General features: G+C 52.5%; 2 protein-coding genes across 2 annotated transcripts; both read left to right on the top strand.

Annotated features, from left to right (window-relative positions):
• Nucleotides 1-7,938: 7,938 nt before the first annotated feature.
• Nucleotides 7,939-8,409, top strand: HRG_06684 (reverse transcriptase (RNA-dependent DNA polymerase) domain-containing protein; the record flags this gene model as incomplete). Its single annotated transcript, XM_044865155.1, has 2 exons — nt 7,939-8,004; nt 8,179-8,409. 2 exons carry the CDS (start codon nt 7,939-7,941, stop codon nt 8,407-8,409), a joined length of 297 nt encoding a protein of 98 aa, XP_044720095.1.
• Nucleotides 8,410-10,884: 2,475 nt separating this feature from the next.
• HRG_06685 (polyprotein) lies at nt 10,885-12,281 on the top strand (the record flags this gene model as incomplete). The annotated part of the gene is made up of 6 exons (XM_044865156.1): nt 10,885-11,109; nt 11,265-11,283; nt 11,335-11,418; nt 11,482-11,541; nt 11,652-11,697; nt 11,753-12,281. The coding sequence occupies 6 exons, from the start codon at nt 10,885-10,887 to the stop codon at nt 12,279-12,281; spliced, it is 963 nt and encodes a 320-aa protein (XP_044720096.1).
• Nucleotides 12,282-18,706: the final 6,425 nt, after the last annotated feature.

Raw genomic sequence — 18,706 nt, forward strand, 5'->3', positions numbered from 1 at the left:
GGGCCGATGGACTCCCGAGTCACAGCGCTCTCCCGAGCATCAGAGAAACTGGCGACACAATATGAGCTCGTACAACACGAAAATCGAGATCTACAGGAAGCGCTCAAACTTGCACATAAAGGAAACGCAGAAAGGCCTTGGGCCTTTTCAATCAGAAGAAAGTGGTGGCCAGCCGGTCTTTTCAGTCCAGCCAAGGTGGAACTGGCGCGGCGACGTCAGACGGACAAGGCACAGGCCGACGAGCAGCGCAAGCAAGCCATTGAAGATCGTCGACTCCAGGTAGCCATATCACGTGAAGAAAAGCTCGAGAATCTGCCGAGAAGAAAACAGCGGGCTGCAATGCGTCAGGCCTTGCGAGAGCAGCGTTCTCGAGAGAAGACAGAGCGTGCTGCGGAGCGCGAGGCAAAGCGAGCTGAGAAACGGGAGGCCGCAGCAAAATTAAAAGCAGAGGTCTGCACGCGAGGCTGAACGCCAGGCTATTCGGGAAGTCAAGTTTGAGGTAGCTGCTACGTCAAAGCCTGGTGTAAGAGGGCACAAAAGACATGGTAGCGGTGAGAAAACGAGGGCGTTGGAAGCGGGTTTGCGCGACGGGCATTCAACCACGCAACAACTCGGAGGAAGAAAGGGTAAAGATTGGTTCTGAAGCTTCAGTGGCTCGAGACCACAGTCCCGGAGCTTTAGGGGTAAAGACATACCTCCCGTTCGACGGAAGCGCAGGGAAGTATGGAGGCCGGTTTCTCAGTCTCTCAGGTCTGGGCGGACCACAAGACCGCCTGCTCATATTTCCTAAGAAAACCATCATATAGATAGACTCTGTATGAAGTGTTTCACATAATTGTAATGTTTAATAGTATTTTAAATGGTTGTGTCGGTTGCAGGATTAATTTTCGCTCTGGCTTGCCGGTCGGGCAATTTGTTGCATGACGTGGTGCGTTGCATGACTCAGTGAGGTACGTTAGTCAATGGTGCCCTTAAGATATCTCATGATGCGTTTCACAGCTGTCTGGTGCTGAGACGTTGGGTTGGCAAGGTGTCTGCAGCAGGCGCCAACGGAGAAGCAGATATCGCTCCTAGTGCCGAGCATCGCATACATCAGCAGGGCTTGTTGGAATACTAACCTGCTGAGTAACCCGTGCAATCGGGATACCATCACGGTTCATGCACGACTCCCACGTGACACCCTACCCCGCGATCAGGGCACGCAGCCCCGGCTGCATGCCCCATTACCGGTGCACATTCCGTTTCTTGTGAATAGCTTCCTCTTCCTAGTTAGTTACAATTGAAGTCATCACCGGTTACCCTACCTGTCGTGACTGTGACTCAGCCTACAGCTTGTGCGCATGCGTATCTGTAGGCACATAGGTGCCTACCATCACTGATCAGTGGTTCCAGGTCCCGAAGGAGCCACAGAGCAGCAATCGAAGAGTCGCCGATCTGATCCGCCTGCAATTCACCGTGCCGTTCGGAGAAAGTGATACTTTTCCTCTACGGGTAGAAGAGACAAACTCCGTGAATCGTTCCGCCGAGCAACTCACCGACCGTTCGAAGACGACAAGTTTGTGCTAAGAGCAGGAGACACTCCTTATTCCGATCCGCCTTCAACTCACTGTGCCGTTCGGAAGAAAGAAGCAGAACCTACGGCTAACCTATTGCTATTCCTAACTGCCGTTCCGCCGAGCAACTCACCGACCGTTCGAAGGAAAGGAAAAGACATAGCTTAGCTGCGTCAGCAACGTATTCCGACTCCCTCGCGATTGTGCTTTAATCAGTACAATTGATTACTACAATTCACCTCCGACACTATGTCTGCAGGACCTAGCAGCAGTGCCCCGGGAGGCAGTAGTAATACCCCCGTCCCTACTATCTCTATTACTCGCGATCCCCCAAGCCAGGAGAGAGTGCAAGGATGGCTGGATAAATACACTGGCATACCGATCGACATGTCAGACATTGACCTATCCCTCTGGCATACCCCTGTGAACCTAGAGGAAGACCCCTCACCACGCCACTTAATTACACATCTCGCCCGTGCGTGGACCGACTATGAGAGAGCCAATGTAGGAAGAATCGACACTCTTATTATGTTCCAAGAGCACTTCGAAGGATGGAATAGTGCACTCTTCGGAAGGATTGAGCCAACGATTCGAGCTGCATTCGTCAACTATCTTCGTACGAAGGAAGTGATCACTGGCCCCTTGAGAAGATGCCGACATGACTATCTTCTCGCTTCCTCGTCACCGAAGAATATTGGGAACCCCAGGATCCCCCGGCCCCCCCCATCGACGAGGGAGCACACCCCGCCCCCGCAGCGACCCCTTTGCCCCTCTCACCACCTATTCAACCGCCTGTACAACCTGTCCAGCAGGCCACTCAATCCGTCACCCCAACCGCTTTTACAAACGCTCCGACGAGCTACACCTTCCCTCACCGCACAAGGATAGCTCCCCAGGTAACACCAGCTCCCCCTATTACCTACCCCAATTCAGTGGCGATTCCCCCAAGAGCCAAGTCAGATCCGCCACAATACACCCCATACCGCACATTGCCACCACGAGACGTGCCGAACACCCTGACCAATGTCCAGACTCTCGCCCTCTTCGTCAAGATTTGGAATAAGGAAGATACCTACTCAGGTCAACCTTACGATCTCCTTGACGATAAGATCAGAACTTCCTAACCACCTGCCGTTCGGTTGAAGTCCCCGAGTCAGCTACACGCCTTTCTCCCCGCGCCCTTACAGGTCGAGCAAAGACCTACTATGACCTTTATCTTGACCCAGACCTCACGTTCGCCGCCGCTTACCGACAACAAGCAACATTTCGATACCAACGTGAATCTGGAGCATTACCATACGGACTGGTCAACTATCACCTTCAACAGTGTCCGTAGCAAGCACAGTGACAAGGACCTCCACGCTGTGCTTGATATAATGCTTGACAAGCTCCAATTGTGTCAACGAGCGATTGGGCCGGAAATAGCTGGCGAAAGCAACCTCCGCAACGCAGTCATCCGCGCTTGCCGTGGAACGCCTGAGCTCAAGCAAGCCTTGTACAAAGCCCCGCCCATTGCGAACAACTCTTTGCCGACCTCCGCGCCTCTATTGAACTTGCGATCACGGACAACGGTAGCACCCAATGGTATACCGACCGCAAGTATCAACAGAATAGACCCCCCTTCCGCAACAATAACAGCGCGAACCCCAAACGACAGCCGCAGAGAAAGAAGGTGTGCTTCATCTGCGGCAAAGCTGGCTGTTGGTCTACCAAGCATACCATAGAAGAACGGAAACAATCACGGATGTATTTCCTTAATGCCCACAATGCCTCCGAAACGACCCGGACTTCGCCATGTTCCTCGCCGAATTCGAAGGTCATGAACTTGACGAGACCCTGTCCCTGACTATGATACTGCCGATGAAATTGACGATGAAGACCCAGCGATTGGCTCGCTGTTCTTCACGCAATCATTCCTCGCAGATTACGCTGTTCTACACCGTCTGACTAAGGAAGATGCCTATAGCGCTCCTCAAAAGGCCCCGGCACAACAATTCCTTGTCGATGACCGTTACACAACGCGTTATCAGGGCATCATGCTCGACACAGGTGCTTCCGACGTGTCAACCGCTGGCCTAGACCAATTCCATGCCTGGCAGCGCGAAGACCACTGCGCTACCCTCGATACCACCCGCGCAGGCCAGACAGGCATCTCCTTTGGAGATGGACCCCGGATTGTGTCTGTCGGTGCGACCGCGATTCGCACGGCATTCGGGCCCGTTGATTTCCACGTTCTTCCCACTAAGACCCCGTTCCTCCTCTCCTAGCCGATATGGACCGGCTGAGCTTGTTTTCAACAATCAGACCAACGAAGTCGTCCGCGATGACATTCGCGTTCCCGCAGTACGTAAATGGGGCCACGCATGGTTCCATCTAGGTAAAGAAGAGACTGCGAGTATTCCTGACCGAACGCGAATTGCGACGACTTCACCGACGATTCGGTCACCCGGCCACAGCTAGACTCCACCGACTGCTTAGATGTGCCGGGCATGATGATATTGATGAGCAGTCAATCCGTGAGATCACGAGGATGTGCCACCACTGTCAAATCAACGGCACCTCCCCCCTGTTGCGAAGCCGCTCGTAGGACCTCTAGAGGTTCCCTGCTTGCTGATGCTCCTGCTGAGACAGTCAGCCAGGACGTCAGGCCTGCTTTCTGATGCGTCGGCTGAGACAGTCAGCCCGGCCGTCAGGACGGTGTCCTAGGAAAAGTGGGGCGCAGCCACCCCGACGATTGACGGAGGTGTGAGGCAGACGGAGAAGATCGAGATTGTGGCCAGGAATAAAAGGGCGAGGAAGGAAGGAACAGACACAGAGAACAGAAGGAAAATGGAGCAGCACCGGACGATTCTGAAATACTAACTTTATGCCTATTTGGCCCTACTATTCGTGACAGTCATGAGCCGGGAGGAACTACGTTCCTGTAACTTCCATTCCGACCGAAAACCACTCTCAAATCAACGAGATGTCGAAGTCTTCTGCCGCCCCTGCACGAGCGATCCTCTCAGGACCAAGCAACTGGGACAAATGGAGAAGGGAGCTCAGGAATCGAACTGACAAGACGATCCATAGCCTGATCTTTACCAACGAGGACCCCCTCGAACCTCCTGAGCGACCTGAATTCCGCCACTACGCCCTGATGCTGTTAGACTCGCTGACCTCTCTGCCGTTCAGAAGAGAGATTATAACGACGCGATGCGGGACTATGATATCAGGAGGAAGAGTATAAAGATGAGACTAAACTGGTTACCAACGCTCGCATAGCGATGCAGGAATCAGTGGTATCCTCGAAGCAGAACGCCTTCGACGAAGACCTTCCAATTCGTCAGTGGTTTAAACGTCTAGAAGCGTCGACGGCCCCTGAAGCGGGATATATGATGAATCTCACAAGGACCAAGTATTCGACCCACCTAAAGAGATTTAACGCAAAGGATCTAGACTCCTGGATCGACAAATGGGAAGACATAATGTCTGACGCCGATAAGTATAAGCTAATGGAGGCCCAAACGGGCCAGTGGCTTAGAGACGTTGCCACATTGATTAGGCCTCTGGATAACTCCTAGGCTACCAGTACGAACAAGGAAGCAGGATACTCGACGCAAAATCAGAGGCTACCCAGGAAACTGTTCGACTTCGACCGATATGGTCCTCCTGCTGCTGCTCCTGTTAACCCCGTTGTTCACAATCCGGCAGCAGCTGCAGTAGCCGCGATGGCCGCTGCAGCAACGGCCGCAGTCGCCGCCGTTCTTGCAGCCCAAGCTCCGACGGAGAGTCAATGGACTGTTGAGAGAGTCGTGCGAGATGTGAAGCATCTGGCCGAAAGCAGAGAAGCAGAAAAACCCGAGGTGCTATCAAAGAGGCGCATTTCATGCGGACAAAGCAGCAGCAGACGCAGACGATGCGGACGAAGTACCGCCAGCGAAGAAGAAGAAGCTGGACAGAGAGCCCTTGGAAGGGAGCCATATTCCAAAGAGATCCCTGCCTTGCCTGCAGACGCAAGGGACACGAGCTCGAGGTTTGCTGGCAGGTTATCGAAGAAGCCAGACCAGAGGGCTATAATCCGCCCCTGAAAGGTATCTCAAGATGACACGAGAGAGTCGCTGACGATCCTGTCCTGAAAAGGAGAATTGAAGATATTCGAAAGAAAATGCAGAAATAGCAACCAAGGATGAGGGAAGGCTTGTGGGCTCAGCAAACCCAGCTTTCGTGTTCTCAGCTGAGTCCCTGGCCTAAGGGGATCGGAATATCCGCTTAAATTCAACCCTCCTTGATTGCGGCGCATCTCTTCATATCAACAACAAGCTCAGTCGGTTCCGATCGTTTAAAAGGCCAAGAATGACTTTATCGTCGCCGGTGACTCTCTCGTTCGAATCGAAGGATTCGGGCGAGTCAATGTCGCAACGACGATGCCTGACGGCTCCCACCGAACACTCCGATTAAAGAAGGTTGCCTACTGTCCCGGTTTCTCATCGAGCCTGGTTTCTTTGCAGACTCTTATCGACGACGATCAGATCTTTTGGGATACGCTGTCTGAGCCTATGAGGCTAGTCCGAAAGGGCCAGACTATCAGGATCACCGAGAGGAAATATCAGCAGTTTGTTGTTGAATACCAGCCCGTGGAAACCGAATTCCCGGATTTCAACAGTGCGTTCCAGGCATCGAAGAAGGAGACAAGGAAAGCTCGAAGAGCCGGCTCAAGAGATCCTCGACCTGCCTCTCAAGGAGACGGCAAGCTTTGGCACGCCCGTCTTGGTCACCCTGGTCCAATGGCTTTGCACAAGCTAGGCCTACAAAGGGGTCCGGATTAAGGGGCCGAAAACCGTCGAATGCGAGTACTGTGCTCAGGGGAAGGTCAGAAGGCAAGTCTCCCGCCGTCCACCTGACGAGGAAAGAGACAAGCCGTGCTACGAGATCTGGATAGACTGGACCGACCTTGCGAGAGACCACGAGAACTACGTCCGTGTGATGTTTATCACAGACGCCTTCTCTGGAATGGTCTTTCCCTACTTCATGAAGACCTACAAGGCAAAGGAACACGGAGCTGTCTTGAAAGACTTTTCCTCCTTTATGCTCGCTCGCTTTGGATTTAAGACGAATGTCGTGCGCTCTGACGGCGAGCTCTTCACGAAGAAAATCTCAGCCTGGATGAGGAAGAAAGGGATGACAAAGGCGATGTCAGCTTCCAACACTCAGGACCAGAATGGTGGAGCCGAGAGGTCAGGAGGATCTCTACCGAGAGCGAGAGTCATGAGGATTGCCTCTCGACTACCGCATTCACTATGGAAAGAGATCATCGAAGCAGCCTGCTACCTCCGAAACCGAACGCCAAGAGAGCCTCGATTCGCCGCTGAAAACGCTAACGAAGGAGAAGCCGACTGGAAGTCTCCCATTGACTTGTTCACAGGAAGAAAAATCAGCTCTCACATCTTCGTGCGTACGGCTGCCGAGCCTACGCAATGACAGCAAATGCACAGCTTGGATTGAGGAAGAGGTGGAAGCTCGACCCGAGCTCACATCGGATACCTCATCGGTTATAAGTCTACAAATATCTTCCTAATTTGGGTCCCTCTCTTGAAGAAGGTCATTGCAACGAGAGATGTTGTCTTTGACGAGTATACGTTCTTCGAAGGAGGAGGCGAGCGGATGCCGCTGCCTGCGAGCATCGGAGAGATGATCCAACAGATTGAAATCCCGGAAGGCCAGACGGCGAATCAGGCCATCCTTGACGAAGAGACCGATGAAGACACTGATATCGAGGACTTCGAGGATGATGACATCAGAATGGCTGAAGATAACGAAGACGAGGAGCAGGGACAACAACAAAGCGAAGAGCAGGAAAAAGACTACGGAGAGCGCGGGAGCTGGAAGATGCATACCTAACGCCACCAGCTTCTGACCCGGAGGAAGAAGAACCACATGGAGTCTTTTCGGTTCACTTTCCATACGCTGACCCTAAGGGGGTGGTGGTAAAAGCCCCTTTCCAAGTCGATCTGGAGCCGTTGCAAGCTCAGAAGAGAGTCCGGGTTCAGGATGATCCTGAAGAGGAGGCTCACCCTGAGGGGTGGGTTGCTCTCTTGGAGGAGCGGCATTTCAAGCCGACCTTGAAGGCCTGATGAAAGAATCGCGTTTGAAAGCTCTGGAACCATTTGATCAACCAGAGCTGGATCAGTCATACATCGACCGTTTTGCCGACTTCGTCCCGGTGCCAATTGAGGACGGGGTGCACGGAGCCTTCACAGCAGGAAGGTTGTTCAGACCGAAAAGCGCAAAAGTCCACAAGAGAGACCTACCCGAGCCTCCACAGACGCAGAAGCAACTAGAAAAACACCCGTATAGAGAGGAATTCACCCAGGCTCAGAGAGACCACCTGGCCTCACATGCGGAAATGGGCTCGTTTGACGAGGTCTTCTGGACGAAGGCTGCTGGAAAGCAGGTCCTCGGTTGCAAGTGGGTATTCATCTATAAGACTGATAAGCACGGCAATCTCCAAAGTGCAAAGCTCGCCTCGTTGTCTGTGGCAATCAGCAAGAAAGGGGACCTGCCTACTCGAGCGACTACCCTCGCAGGAATGTCGTTTCGTACGCTAATGGCCATTGCCGCGGAACACGACCTCGAATTGGAACAGATGGATGCAGTCAATGCTTTTGTTCATGCCCCCCTCGACGACGAAGAAGTTATCTTCATGAGGATGCCACCGGGGTTCCAGAAGAGGGGGAAAGTCCTACGCCTGAGAAAAGCTCTCTACGGACTACGCCGCTCGCCGCTCCTCTGGCAACAGATGCTTACGTCGTCTCTAGAGGAACTGGGATTCAGAAAAGTTCCCCAGGAGCCGTGTGTCATGGTGAAGGAGCGGTGACCGTCTTCTTCTACGTTGATGACATCATCTGGGCATTCCGGAAGGAGGACGAAGGGTCGTCGAAGAAGCTACTCGGGGACTACAGAAAAAGATCAACCTAACTCGGCTTGGAGAACCTCGCTGGTTCTTGGGGATTCGTATCCTCCGCGATCGTCAAAGGAAGACGCTTTGGCTGACGCAAGACGCCTATATCGACAAGATCGCGTATAAGTTCCTGTTAAACAACGACAACGCCCCTGAGTCTCTCAAGCTCCCAGACACGCCAATGATCTCTGACGAAGAGCTCCTGCCAGCTACAAGCCAAGCAAATGAAAGGGAAAAACATCAGTATCTCCAGAAGGTTGGTTCCGTGCTCTTCTCAGCAATTTCAACGCGACCAGATATTGCGTTTGCCGTATCCCGACTGGCAAGACATAACCACAATCCCGATGAGAAGCACCAGAAAGCAGCAGACAGAGTTATCCTCTTCCTCTTTGCAACGAGATCGTACGCGTTACGTCTCGGAGGAGGATCGAAGGAAGCGGAGCTGTTCCTCTGTTCGAGTGACGCATCGTTCGCAGACAATTCAGTCGACAGGAAGAGCTCACAAGGCTACGTCATGACCCTATTTGGAGGATCAGTGGCGTGGAGCGTCAAAGCAAGCGACAGTCACGACGTCAAGCACGGAGGCTGAGTTGCTTGCTCTCTCAGAGGCGTCAAAGGAGGCGATCTTCCTGAGCCGTCTGTTGAATTCCCTGGACATCCGAATTCCCTCTCCGTTGGTAGTGGAATGCGACAATGCCCAGACGATCAGACTTCTCAAAGAGGAGAGTACGAAGCTCTCGACGAGACTGAGGCACGTAGACATTCATCAGCATTGGCTACGACAAGAGGTTCAAGATGCTCGAATTCGGGTCAATTGGGTGCCTACGACACATATGCGAGCAGATGGCTTGACGAAGGCATTGCCGAGGCAGAAGCTCCTCGAGTTCCAACGAATGGTTGGGCTTGAGGAGATAAAGGAACGATTGAGTAGAGGCCAAGCTTGAAGAATTACGAGATGTGATACATCCCGTGATAGCCATAAAGAGGCCCAGGGCGAGAGATGAGTCGTGCACGACATTCCGCATCTCTAGCAACGTCCTGGTTGGCCGTCACTAAGGGGTGTGTTGCGAAGCCGCTCGTAGGACCTCTAGAGGTTCCTGCTTGCTGATGCTCCTGCTGAGACAGTCAGCCAGGACGTCAGGCCTGCTTTCTGATGCGTCGGCTGAGACAGTCAGCCCGGCCGTCAGGACGGTGTCCTAGGAAAAAGTGGGGGCGCAGCCACGATTGACGGAGGTGTGAGGCAGACGGAGAAGATCGAGATTGTGGCCAGGAATAAAAGGGCGAGGAAGGAAGGAACAGACACAGAGAACAGAAGGGAAAATGGAGCAGCACCGGACGATTCTGAAATACTAACTTTATGCCTATTTGGCCCTACTATTCGTGACACCCCCAACGCTTCAGGTTTACCCTTAGAGACGACCGCGAGTTCAATTTCGAGATAACCGCGGATGTAGTCCAAATAGGCGGAAAGCCTGTGCTACACGTGATCGACGAAGCCACAGCGTTCCAAGGCGCCAGGTTCCTCCCCTCGATGACCGCCCGAGACACCTGGGAAACGCTACGGATGCTGTGGATAGACACCTACCAAGGCCCCCCGGACTTTATGCGCCACGATGCCGGCACTAACTTTGCAGCAGAGGAGTTCCAAAGAGGCATCGCTGATGGGTATCACTTGCAGGCAGGTGCCTATCGAAGCCCACAACTCGATTGGAAAGGTAGAAAAGGCACACGGCCCCTCCGCCGCGCCTACGATATCCTCCAAGCAGAGTTGGGTGAGTCGAAGCCCAGATGCCCTCCTCCAAATGGCTGTAAAGGCAGTCAATGACACAGCCGGCCCGGATGGCCTTGTCCCTACCCTCCTCGTCTTCGGCGCATACCCACGAATCAACCACGATTCACCGCCCTCTCCCCCTATGATCAAGCGCGCAGAGGCTATTCGGAAAGCCATGGCAGCCCTGCACCGTGCTGCCGCTGCCCGTCAGGTTAGAGATGCCCTCAACACGAGGAATGGACCAAATGTAGAGCGCGCTGCAGAGCTTCCCCTGCAGAGCGAGGTCCTCGTGTGGAGAGGCTGACGGCTGGACCGGCCCGTGGATCGTTATCGGCAATAACGGCCACGAAATAACAATCAATCATGTCAATGGCCCCGCAACTTCAGGATCACAGCGGTCAAGAAATACCACCGTGATCCTCAGGCCCCTCATCACAACCCCACGACGACTCGCAGCCAAATCCCCGACGAGTCGACCCCAATGCACCCCTAACCCCGATCAAGATGATGCCCTGCCCCTGTGCTCCTACCTGAACAACGCCGACGAGGACGCCCCAAAGGCTCCAAGAACAAGCCCAAGACCGGCGTAGCCAACCTGTCAAAGAAGGAAGTTAATCACTATGATCACGCTGTTCAATTGCGCCGCGAAGGCCACATCACCACACCAGGTGCCCCTTGAACAGTCCGATACCCAAGAGATTAACAACCTAATCGCACAGGGTGTGTTTGAGTTCATTCGTTTCGACCCCGTGGCCCACAAAGGCCAAAGACTCTTTAAAGCACGCATGGTCCGCGAAGTTAAAGGACTCGGACCAACCACAAGGCCCTACGAGAAATCCCGTCTCGTCATTCAAGGCTATAACGATCGTGATAAAGAGAATATCCTTACCCAGTCGCCGACCGTGCAACGGCAGCACAGCGGCTACTCCTCTCAATTGCCCCCTCCCTCGCAGGTGAAGCCTCCGTCTTCCTGCGTGATATCACACAAGCGTATATTCAGTCCAAAACCCCCCTGAATCGTACGATACTCGCACGCCTCCCAGCGGAATTAGTGCCCCGCTATCCCCCAGACACCATCATCCACGTCATCCTTCCCCTGTATGGCATAGCAGAGTCAGGTCTCCATTGGTTCGTGACATATTATAGGCATCATCGTGAGCGCCTCGGTATGACACATTCCACCTTTGACCCCTGCTTGTTGATCTCCAATGATCAAGCCGCCGGCTTCGGCATGGTCGCTATGCAGACGGATGACACCTCCTCCTCGCCTCCCCTGAGTTCGCGGCCGCAGAAGAAAAAGAGATCCAGAAGGCTAAGCTCCGCTCGAAACCAAGGAGCCAGCTATCGGCCGCGACTCCCCTCGAGTTTAATGGTTGCACACTTCTAGCCCAAAAAGACGACCTTATCATCCAGCAGAAGGGCCAAGGCCAGAAGTTAGCCACCATCTTTCTCTCCTCCACGGATCGCGCCCAGCAATACGCCCAACAGCGCGCGCGCGGCATATATCGCATCAATCTGCCAGCCCGAGGCCACGTTCGACTACTCAGTCGCAGCACAAGTGCAGCAGCCGGAAGCCCCGGACTACAAGACCCTGAACAAGCGGATACAATGGCAGACCGACAACCTGCAACGAGGACTCCGCTATGTTCCCTTGGCCTTTTCGACTGCGAAGCTAATGGTATTCACGGACGGTTCGTTCGCGAACAACAAAGACCTAAGCTCACAACTGGGCTTTGTTATTGTGCTCGCCAACGAGGAACAGAGCCCTGCTGATTTCACGATCAGAGGCAATGTCCTGCACTGGTCATCTACGAAGAGCAAGCGAGTGACCCGGAGCGTGCTAGCCTCGGAGATCTACGGCATGGTCCAAGGTTTCGATATGGCCATTGTCATCGCGACCACCCTGCAGGCTATTGTCAAGCAGCTGGACCTACCCCCGACTCCCCTCATTGTCTGCACCGACTCATACTCGCTACCATGCCCCACCCCCCTTTCGGTAACACCCACCTTTCGGTAGCGCAATTGAAAAATTCTCCACCAAAAGTCTACCATTTGAACTACATGAAATATGATCAGAACTTAACATTATAAACACAAAAAAATATCATTCCGTAGAGAAATGGACGCTCTTATATGTACCGGCGCTTTTTCCCATTCGCCCCGATCTGGTGGTGACTGGAAGGGCTTCGGTGCCACCTTGACTTCGATCACTGAAGCTGTCTCCACCTCTGAGACCGCCTCCTCCTCTGTGTCAGAATTCAGCACAACGGCTATCTCTTGGCTTTTAATTTGGGAATGGCTTCCTCAGCCACCAAAGCTTCACTGAGAGTCATGAACCGTCTGTTCGGGTTCGGAATTGCTCTCCTCTTCTTGCCTCTCTGCAGCCGGGCCACTTCTTCCTCTAGCTTCGCGATTCTGTTGCTGTGCTCGGCAAGCGTCTGTTCTTGGGCTTCAAAGCCTCTAGCTATCACGGCGTATCGTCTCCGGGTGCCAGGAGTCTTGTTCTTTCCGAAATCGCGAATCTGGCGGCTGTTTCTTGGCGTATCATCAGAACCAAAATGGCGCGGACTTTGGAGACGTCTCTACAATGTCCGCGTGAATTTCTGGATGCCGCAATGCCTTGGATCGTGAGATCGGCCAATTCCCAGTGACCCTCCAGCCGGACAATATATTCTTTGCCGTCATTCCAACCTCGCGCGCTTTAGCATATGCCCGTATAAAATTGACCTTATGAACAGGCGCAGAATCGGTCAAACAGGTCAATTTCTGAAGTTCTTTCCGGTAAGCTGCCTTGGAGGCATTGAATACCCCGTTATCTAACGGCTGGAGGCCATGAGAGCAGTGGGCAGGAAGGTAACAGCAATAAACGTTGTTCAAAAAGCATGTGGCCATCCATGCATCCTGGTCCCGGTTAACAGTAATTCCTACAGAGGTGGATAAAGAAACGCACCGTTGCATGACTTCCATGTCCATCTAATATGATCAGTCTAGCATCTGAGGCATCGGCTGGTCGCGTCTGGGGCAAATAGACCCTCTCAAGCCACTCAATAGCGATATGGTTGTCCGTCCATCCGTTGGGCGACGTTATGTAATGCCAGTTGGCTATTTTGCCGAATTCCGTCAAGAACCACTGTTTCTGAAGTTCTTTGCCCTTAAAGATAATGCCAGGGTAAGGACACGGCCGTCCGCGGTGATAGCTTCAATAAATGAGGTCCAGTTGCGGGACTGTGGCCCTTTCAGAAGAGCCTTCCGTTTTGGGTCTGCACTCCCAACCACAAGACTATCCAAACCTGGCAAAAGAGTCTGGTTAGTAAAAGTAATGAAAGACAAGCCAAATACTCACCAAAGCCAGACATAATACCGCCTTCGTCAACATTCACGGTATTTTCTGGTTTAATCCATCCATACTCCTTTTCCTGATATCGAAGAACCAGTGAACCGCCCGAGGCGTAAAAGCATTAAATCGGTTAGCTTCCTGACGTCTCCCACGCTTGTTCTTGATGTCCGGATGGCGATTGATGAATTTAGAGACCCAGTTGCACCCCACTGTCCGCTCGTTGTTCAGTTGCTTCATAAGAGCCTCCACACATGCGCGGATCTGACTGTGGGAGGAGCATAGCCGAGAGACTCTTGGCGGAGGATCCAAGAAACCAAGCGAGCTTCCTGAGACTTACTCAAGAGTTGACGAGGCTGGATCTGATCAGCCAGGGCTACCTGGCCTTTGAGTCTGTCGGAAATAGACTGCTGAGGTATGTCATACTTTTGGGCGGCGCGGTACTGCGACAAGCCGTTTTTTGTGACATCAATTATCGCATTAGCCATAATATCCTCCGTATAAATACTCCGAGGCCGCTTTAAGGTCATTTTGGTCTTGTGGTGGAGGAATAACGAGAAGAATCATCGTCAGGAGGCGGAAGGAGATTAGGGGGTTGGATGGTAATTTCGCGTGCAAGGTACGCACAGGCCACAGACCCCTGTACAAACATTCAACCATCGAAAAGTAGAATTCAATCAATCCTCTATCTACTCCAAGTGACGGCTTGTGAATATCTTCAAAGCTGGCTGGAATCGGTGTAAGTGAAATTGATGGTTTTTGGTGGGGATATTTTCTAATGCGCTACCGAAAGGTGGGTGTTACCGAAAGGGGGGTGGGGCATGGTATACGAATGCCTCGTAAAGCTCGGGACCACGAAAGAGAAGCGACTCATGATTGATATCATGGCGCTAAGGCAGTCCTACGAGCAGCGCGAGATGGCAGAGATCCGTTGGATCAATGGGGATGACAACCCGGCTGATGCGATGACCAGCAGCACCCAACCGTGCTTTGGAACGGTTGATTGAGACGAACAGGCTGACGATTCGAGTGGAAGGATATGTACAACGACCCGTGACCGCAGACACCACCTAACGACAAACGACTCCATGATGACGAGCCTCCCTTCATTGAGACCGGAATGAAGGGCAGGCACGGCAGCCTTCGGATTCCATCACGAAAAGAAAAGACTGCCTGTGTTGGAATACTAACCTGCTGAGTAACCCGTGCAATCGGGATACCATCACGGTTCATGCACGACTCCCACGTGACACCCTACCCGCGATCAGGGCACGCAGCCCCGGCTGCATGCCCCATTACCAGTGCACATTCCGTTTCTTGTGAATAGCTTCCTCTTCCCTAGTTAGTTACAATTGAAGTCATCACCGGTTACCCTACCTGTCGTGACTGTGACTCAGCCTACAGCTTGTGCGCATGCGTATCTGTAGGCACATAGGTGCCTACCATCAGGGCTCCTAATAGTGCAAGTAGTGCGTGTGAACACCCCAAACGGCCCCTTCAGTGCGTGTGACGCCACTGGACCAAACTGCCAGTGCACTCGGCCTGGGCGCACTGAACTGGCAGTGCCAGCCCACATGGTCAAACCAAACTGCCAGTGCAGACCAGATGGCCAAACCAAACTGTCCGTCCGTTCGTCAGCGACAAACTGCACTGCACTGCGAACTGCAGTTTACACTATCAGTGCGATATATAAAATACAGGCTTGGCGCACACGATTGAAGTCAAGACGTTATTTCCGCCTTAGGCCGTCCATGTGCCCATGAATCCCTCATTGCTTCAATGCATCACGTTCTACCAAGCCGATGCTGACTTCGTCCTCGAGACCTGAACCTTAGGCTTCAGAGCTGACGCGTTCGATGGTGTCGTGACTGCTGTCCATGTATCGACACTTGAAATGCACTCGTAAGAAGCTGGTCTCCATTTCGTTGGTTGGGAACTTCCCTCTGTCGGAAGTATCAGTGCGCTATTATCCCAAGACCTGAGGCATTCCAGAAGATTGAGTGTTTCGACGTTGATAGAACCTCGCTGATCGGTCACTGATAACTTAGCCTTAGAGAAGAGTCGCTCCGTTTCCGCCGACATCGGCGCGATTGACAGAATGTCTATAGCCATCAAGGATAGGCCGGGAAATCGTCGCCGCTGCGCTGGATCTAGCCACCATTTGAGCGGATCCGATACCATGATTACAGGTTCGCGACAGTACACATCATACTCGTCATCATCCATGCTGAAAATCGTAGCCTTCTGCTCTTTCATCCATATTTTGTATCCGTTTGGCCGTTTTGCATCTGGCCTTTGTTCAGGAATTGGTCTGGTAATGCAGCACTGCAAGGCCGGTTTGTATTCATCTCTCCACAACTGCTCAACGCGAGCCTTCGCTCTTTCAATCCACTCTTGCCTGTCTTCCCAGGTCTTTTCCATGTACGTCCACTTGAGAGAAGGATTGAAGACTGTCGCGGCCGAAAGACAGGTGAATCTTCTGTGAGCTCGTAGTCAGCGCTCCTAATAGTGTGGACCATTAAGAGGACTATTAGTGCACACTGTGGTTTACACTATTAGTGCCGCACTATTAGTGTAGTGTGCGTTTCTCACACCACACTGGTGGTTCAGTGTAGCTTGCCCAAACTGAACGGGTAGTTCAGTGCAAGGGTCCAGACTAATAGTTGCACTATTAGTGCGCCCCATGATTACCAGCAACCCGGATTTTACTACCTTGAAATAGGGTTTCGGATTGATTTCCAACGAAAACATGTATAACCTGTAAGACGAAGTGCGTATTATCCAAGTGGCGGAACCCCGGTCGGGGAGTTATGATATACCCGTTATGTCACCGTACAAAGGCGGGGTGCCAGGTAGCCTCTAACCTATCTGTCATCTCTAGGGTAGGAGGCAGGCTGGCTCGTCAATATTTATGCGAAGCAGTTGAGATGCCAATACATTCGCTTCTTTCCGTTGTAATTAAGCATACTGGTAAGCGTCTAAACACAAGCTTTGCTAAGAGCTTCCGCCTGTTATTGACTTTATTATGCTATCAAAACATGTTGCTAAGTTATCGTTTCTGGTCGAGAAAACCCATTATACCGGATGTTGCCCTGCCAATTTGTTCAAGTTTGTCAGTCGGGTTACAGTCCAAAGCGCAGATTGAGCCTCGGCCACACTTCTACGGCCCCAGCTACACCAATCATTAGCTTCATAGGTCGATGCACCGCAAGCCTTCTGATGCTCTTCTCGTCGAGGCTCAACTGAGGATCTCCACCGCCGTTGCGTACGCAAATTGGATGCCGACGTTAGGAACACTGGGGCGTGTCGCTTGGCTGGCACGAGATGAGCGCGAGACGAGCGCGAAGCGAGCACGTACGGAACAATTCGCGACGATGTAAAGTTTCGTCGTGCGCCGACGCTAAAGGGATATGACCGATCATTGGCCGGCAAACTCAAATTAATTGGATTCTGTGGTCCAAACCAAATCACTAGGACTTCCTAGGGTGGTCAAAAAGGAAGTTGTCCACCACAGAATGATCTGACCGGAGCTGCCACAAACAATCCGGTTTATCCCACCAATCCTGCTCTCCGCCAGATTCCCATGATCGCCACTCTTATGGTCTAGTGCATTCCCTAGAGGATCATGTCCTCCATCGTGGATCACTCCGAGGCTGGCACCTATATAGATGATTCTGACCTTATTAGTGGGACAGCGGCTTCCCGTCGCCGGCACCATCCTCTTCGCCTGTCCTTAGCGTCTACCGCCGAAAGACGTCTCCTATTTGGCAGTATTGTCGAAGAGAAGAAGGTAGGAGTATTCCGGCAGCTTGGGTTGATTCCAATGGAACGAAATGGTGGCATTGCCAGCCCTGCTTCGACAAGAAAAGAGCGAAGAAATACAATTACTGTGGTGGGTCGTCCGCCATCGTCAATCATTTGCGAAAGGAGCACAATATCATTATTTCTGGGCGGCAGGAGACCAGGCGGAAGTGACGCAAAGTCGCCTCGGAGACATCACCGCATTCCTGGCCAATGGAACTTTGGTCTCCACCAAGAAACGCAAGGCGACCGCAGAGGTAGATGCCTAGACCAAGCGACTCTCCGCGAACTGTACTGCCGTTATACAGTAGCCTGCAGCCTCTCATTTGCTCATGTTGAGCAGCCGGCCTTTCGCGACTTTATCCGGTATATCCGTCCGGCCGCCGATGATCTCCTCCCGAGTGTCAAGCGATATTCCGCCCCAGCCGAGGAGGCGTCCCAACCTACAGGGCACCATTCTTGTGTATATAACTGGGACCTTTGTCCCCTTGACTTGGGCAGTGGTCAAGGCCAATTTGACTCAAAATAACCCTCACATGCATGGCATCTTTCCAGTTACTTGTGACACCGAGGTCCGGCGACACGGTTAAAAATGACTTACAATGGGGCTACGACAACAAAAAGGAGTTTGTAAAGCGAGCTCTGCAGAATGCTCTCTCGTCAATCCACATTGTTCCAGACAATTGGACATCGCCGAATTGTTTGGGCGTAATAGGGTTTACAGTTCAATTCGTTACCGAAGATCATGGTCTGCAGTCCCTGGTGGTGAGGATAAAAGAATTGGAAGGACAGCACAGCGGCGAGAACATGGCAGAAGCCATCATGGAGTTCATACGAGAATATGGAATAGCGACAAAAGTTGGATACTTTATGATGGATAATGCCACCAACATGAATACCATGATCGACAAAGTCTCCGACGACTTGGAGCACGAGTTCGAAGTTTTCTACGATCCTCTTCCTCACCGACTTCGCTGTTTCGGCCACATCATTAACCTGGCCGTGATGGAGTTCCTCATAGGAAAGCGACCACCCACAGCAGATTCCTACCACGGACCGTCCGACGACGAAGTTAAGCAATGGAGAAAGCGAGGGCGATAGGCAAATTGCATAATATCGTGGTCTACATCACCTGGACTCCCCAGCGACTTCAGACATTCACTGGTCTCACTGACGGTCTACGGCTACGGCGCGACAATGACACTCGTTGGAATTCGTGGCATAGCATGGTTGAGTGGGCCCTTAGAACAAAAGTCCGTCAAGGCATCACCATATTTTGTGCTCAAGAGCCTGCCCTGCAAGACGAT

The sequence above is a fragment of the Hirsutella rhossiliensis genome, assembly GCF_020360975.1.
Source record: "Hirsutella rhossiliensis strain HR02 chromosome Unknown scaffold00006, whole genome shotgun sequence".
NCBI lineage: Eukaryota > Fungi > Ascomycota > Sordariomycetes > Hypocreales > Ophiocordycipitaceae > Hirsutella > Hirsutella rhossiliensis.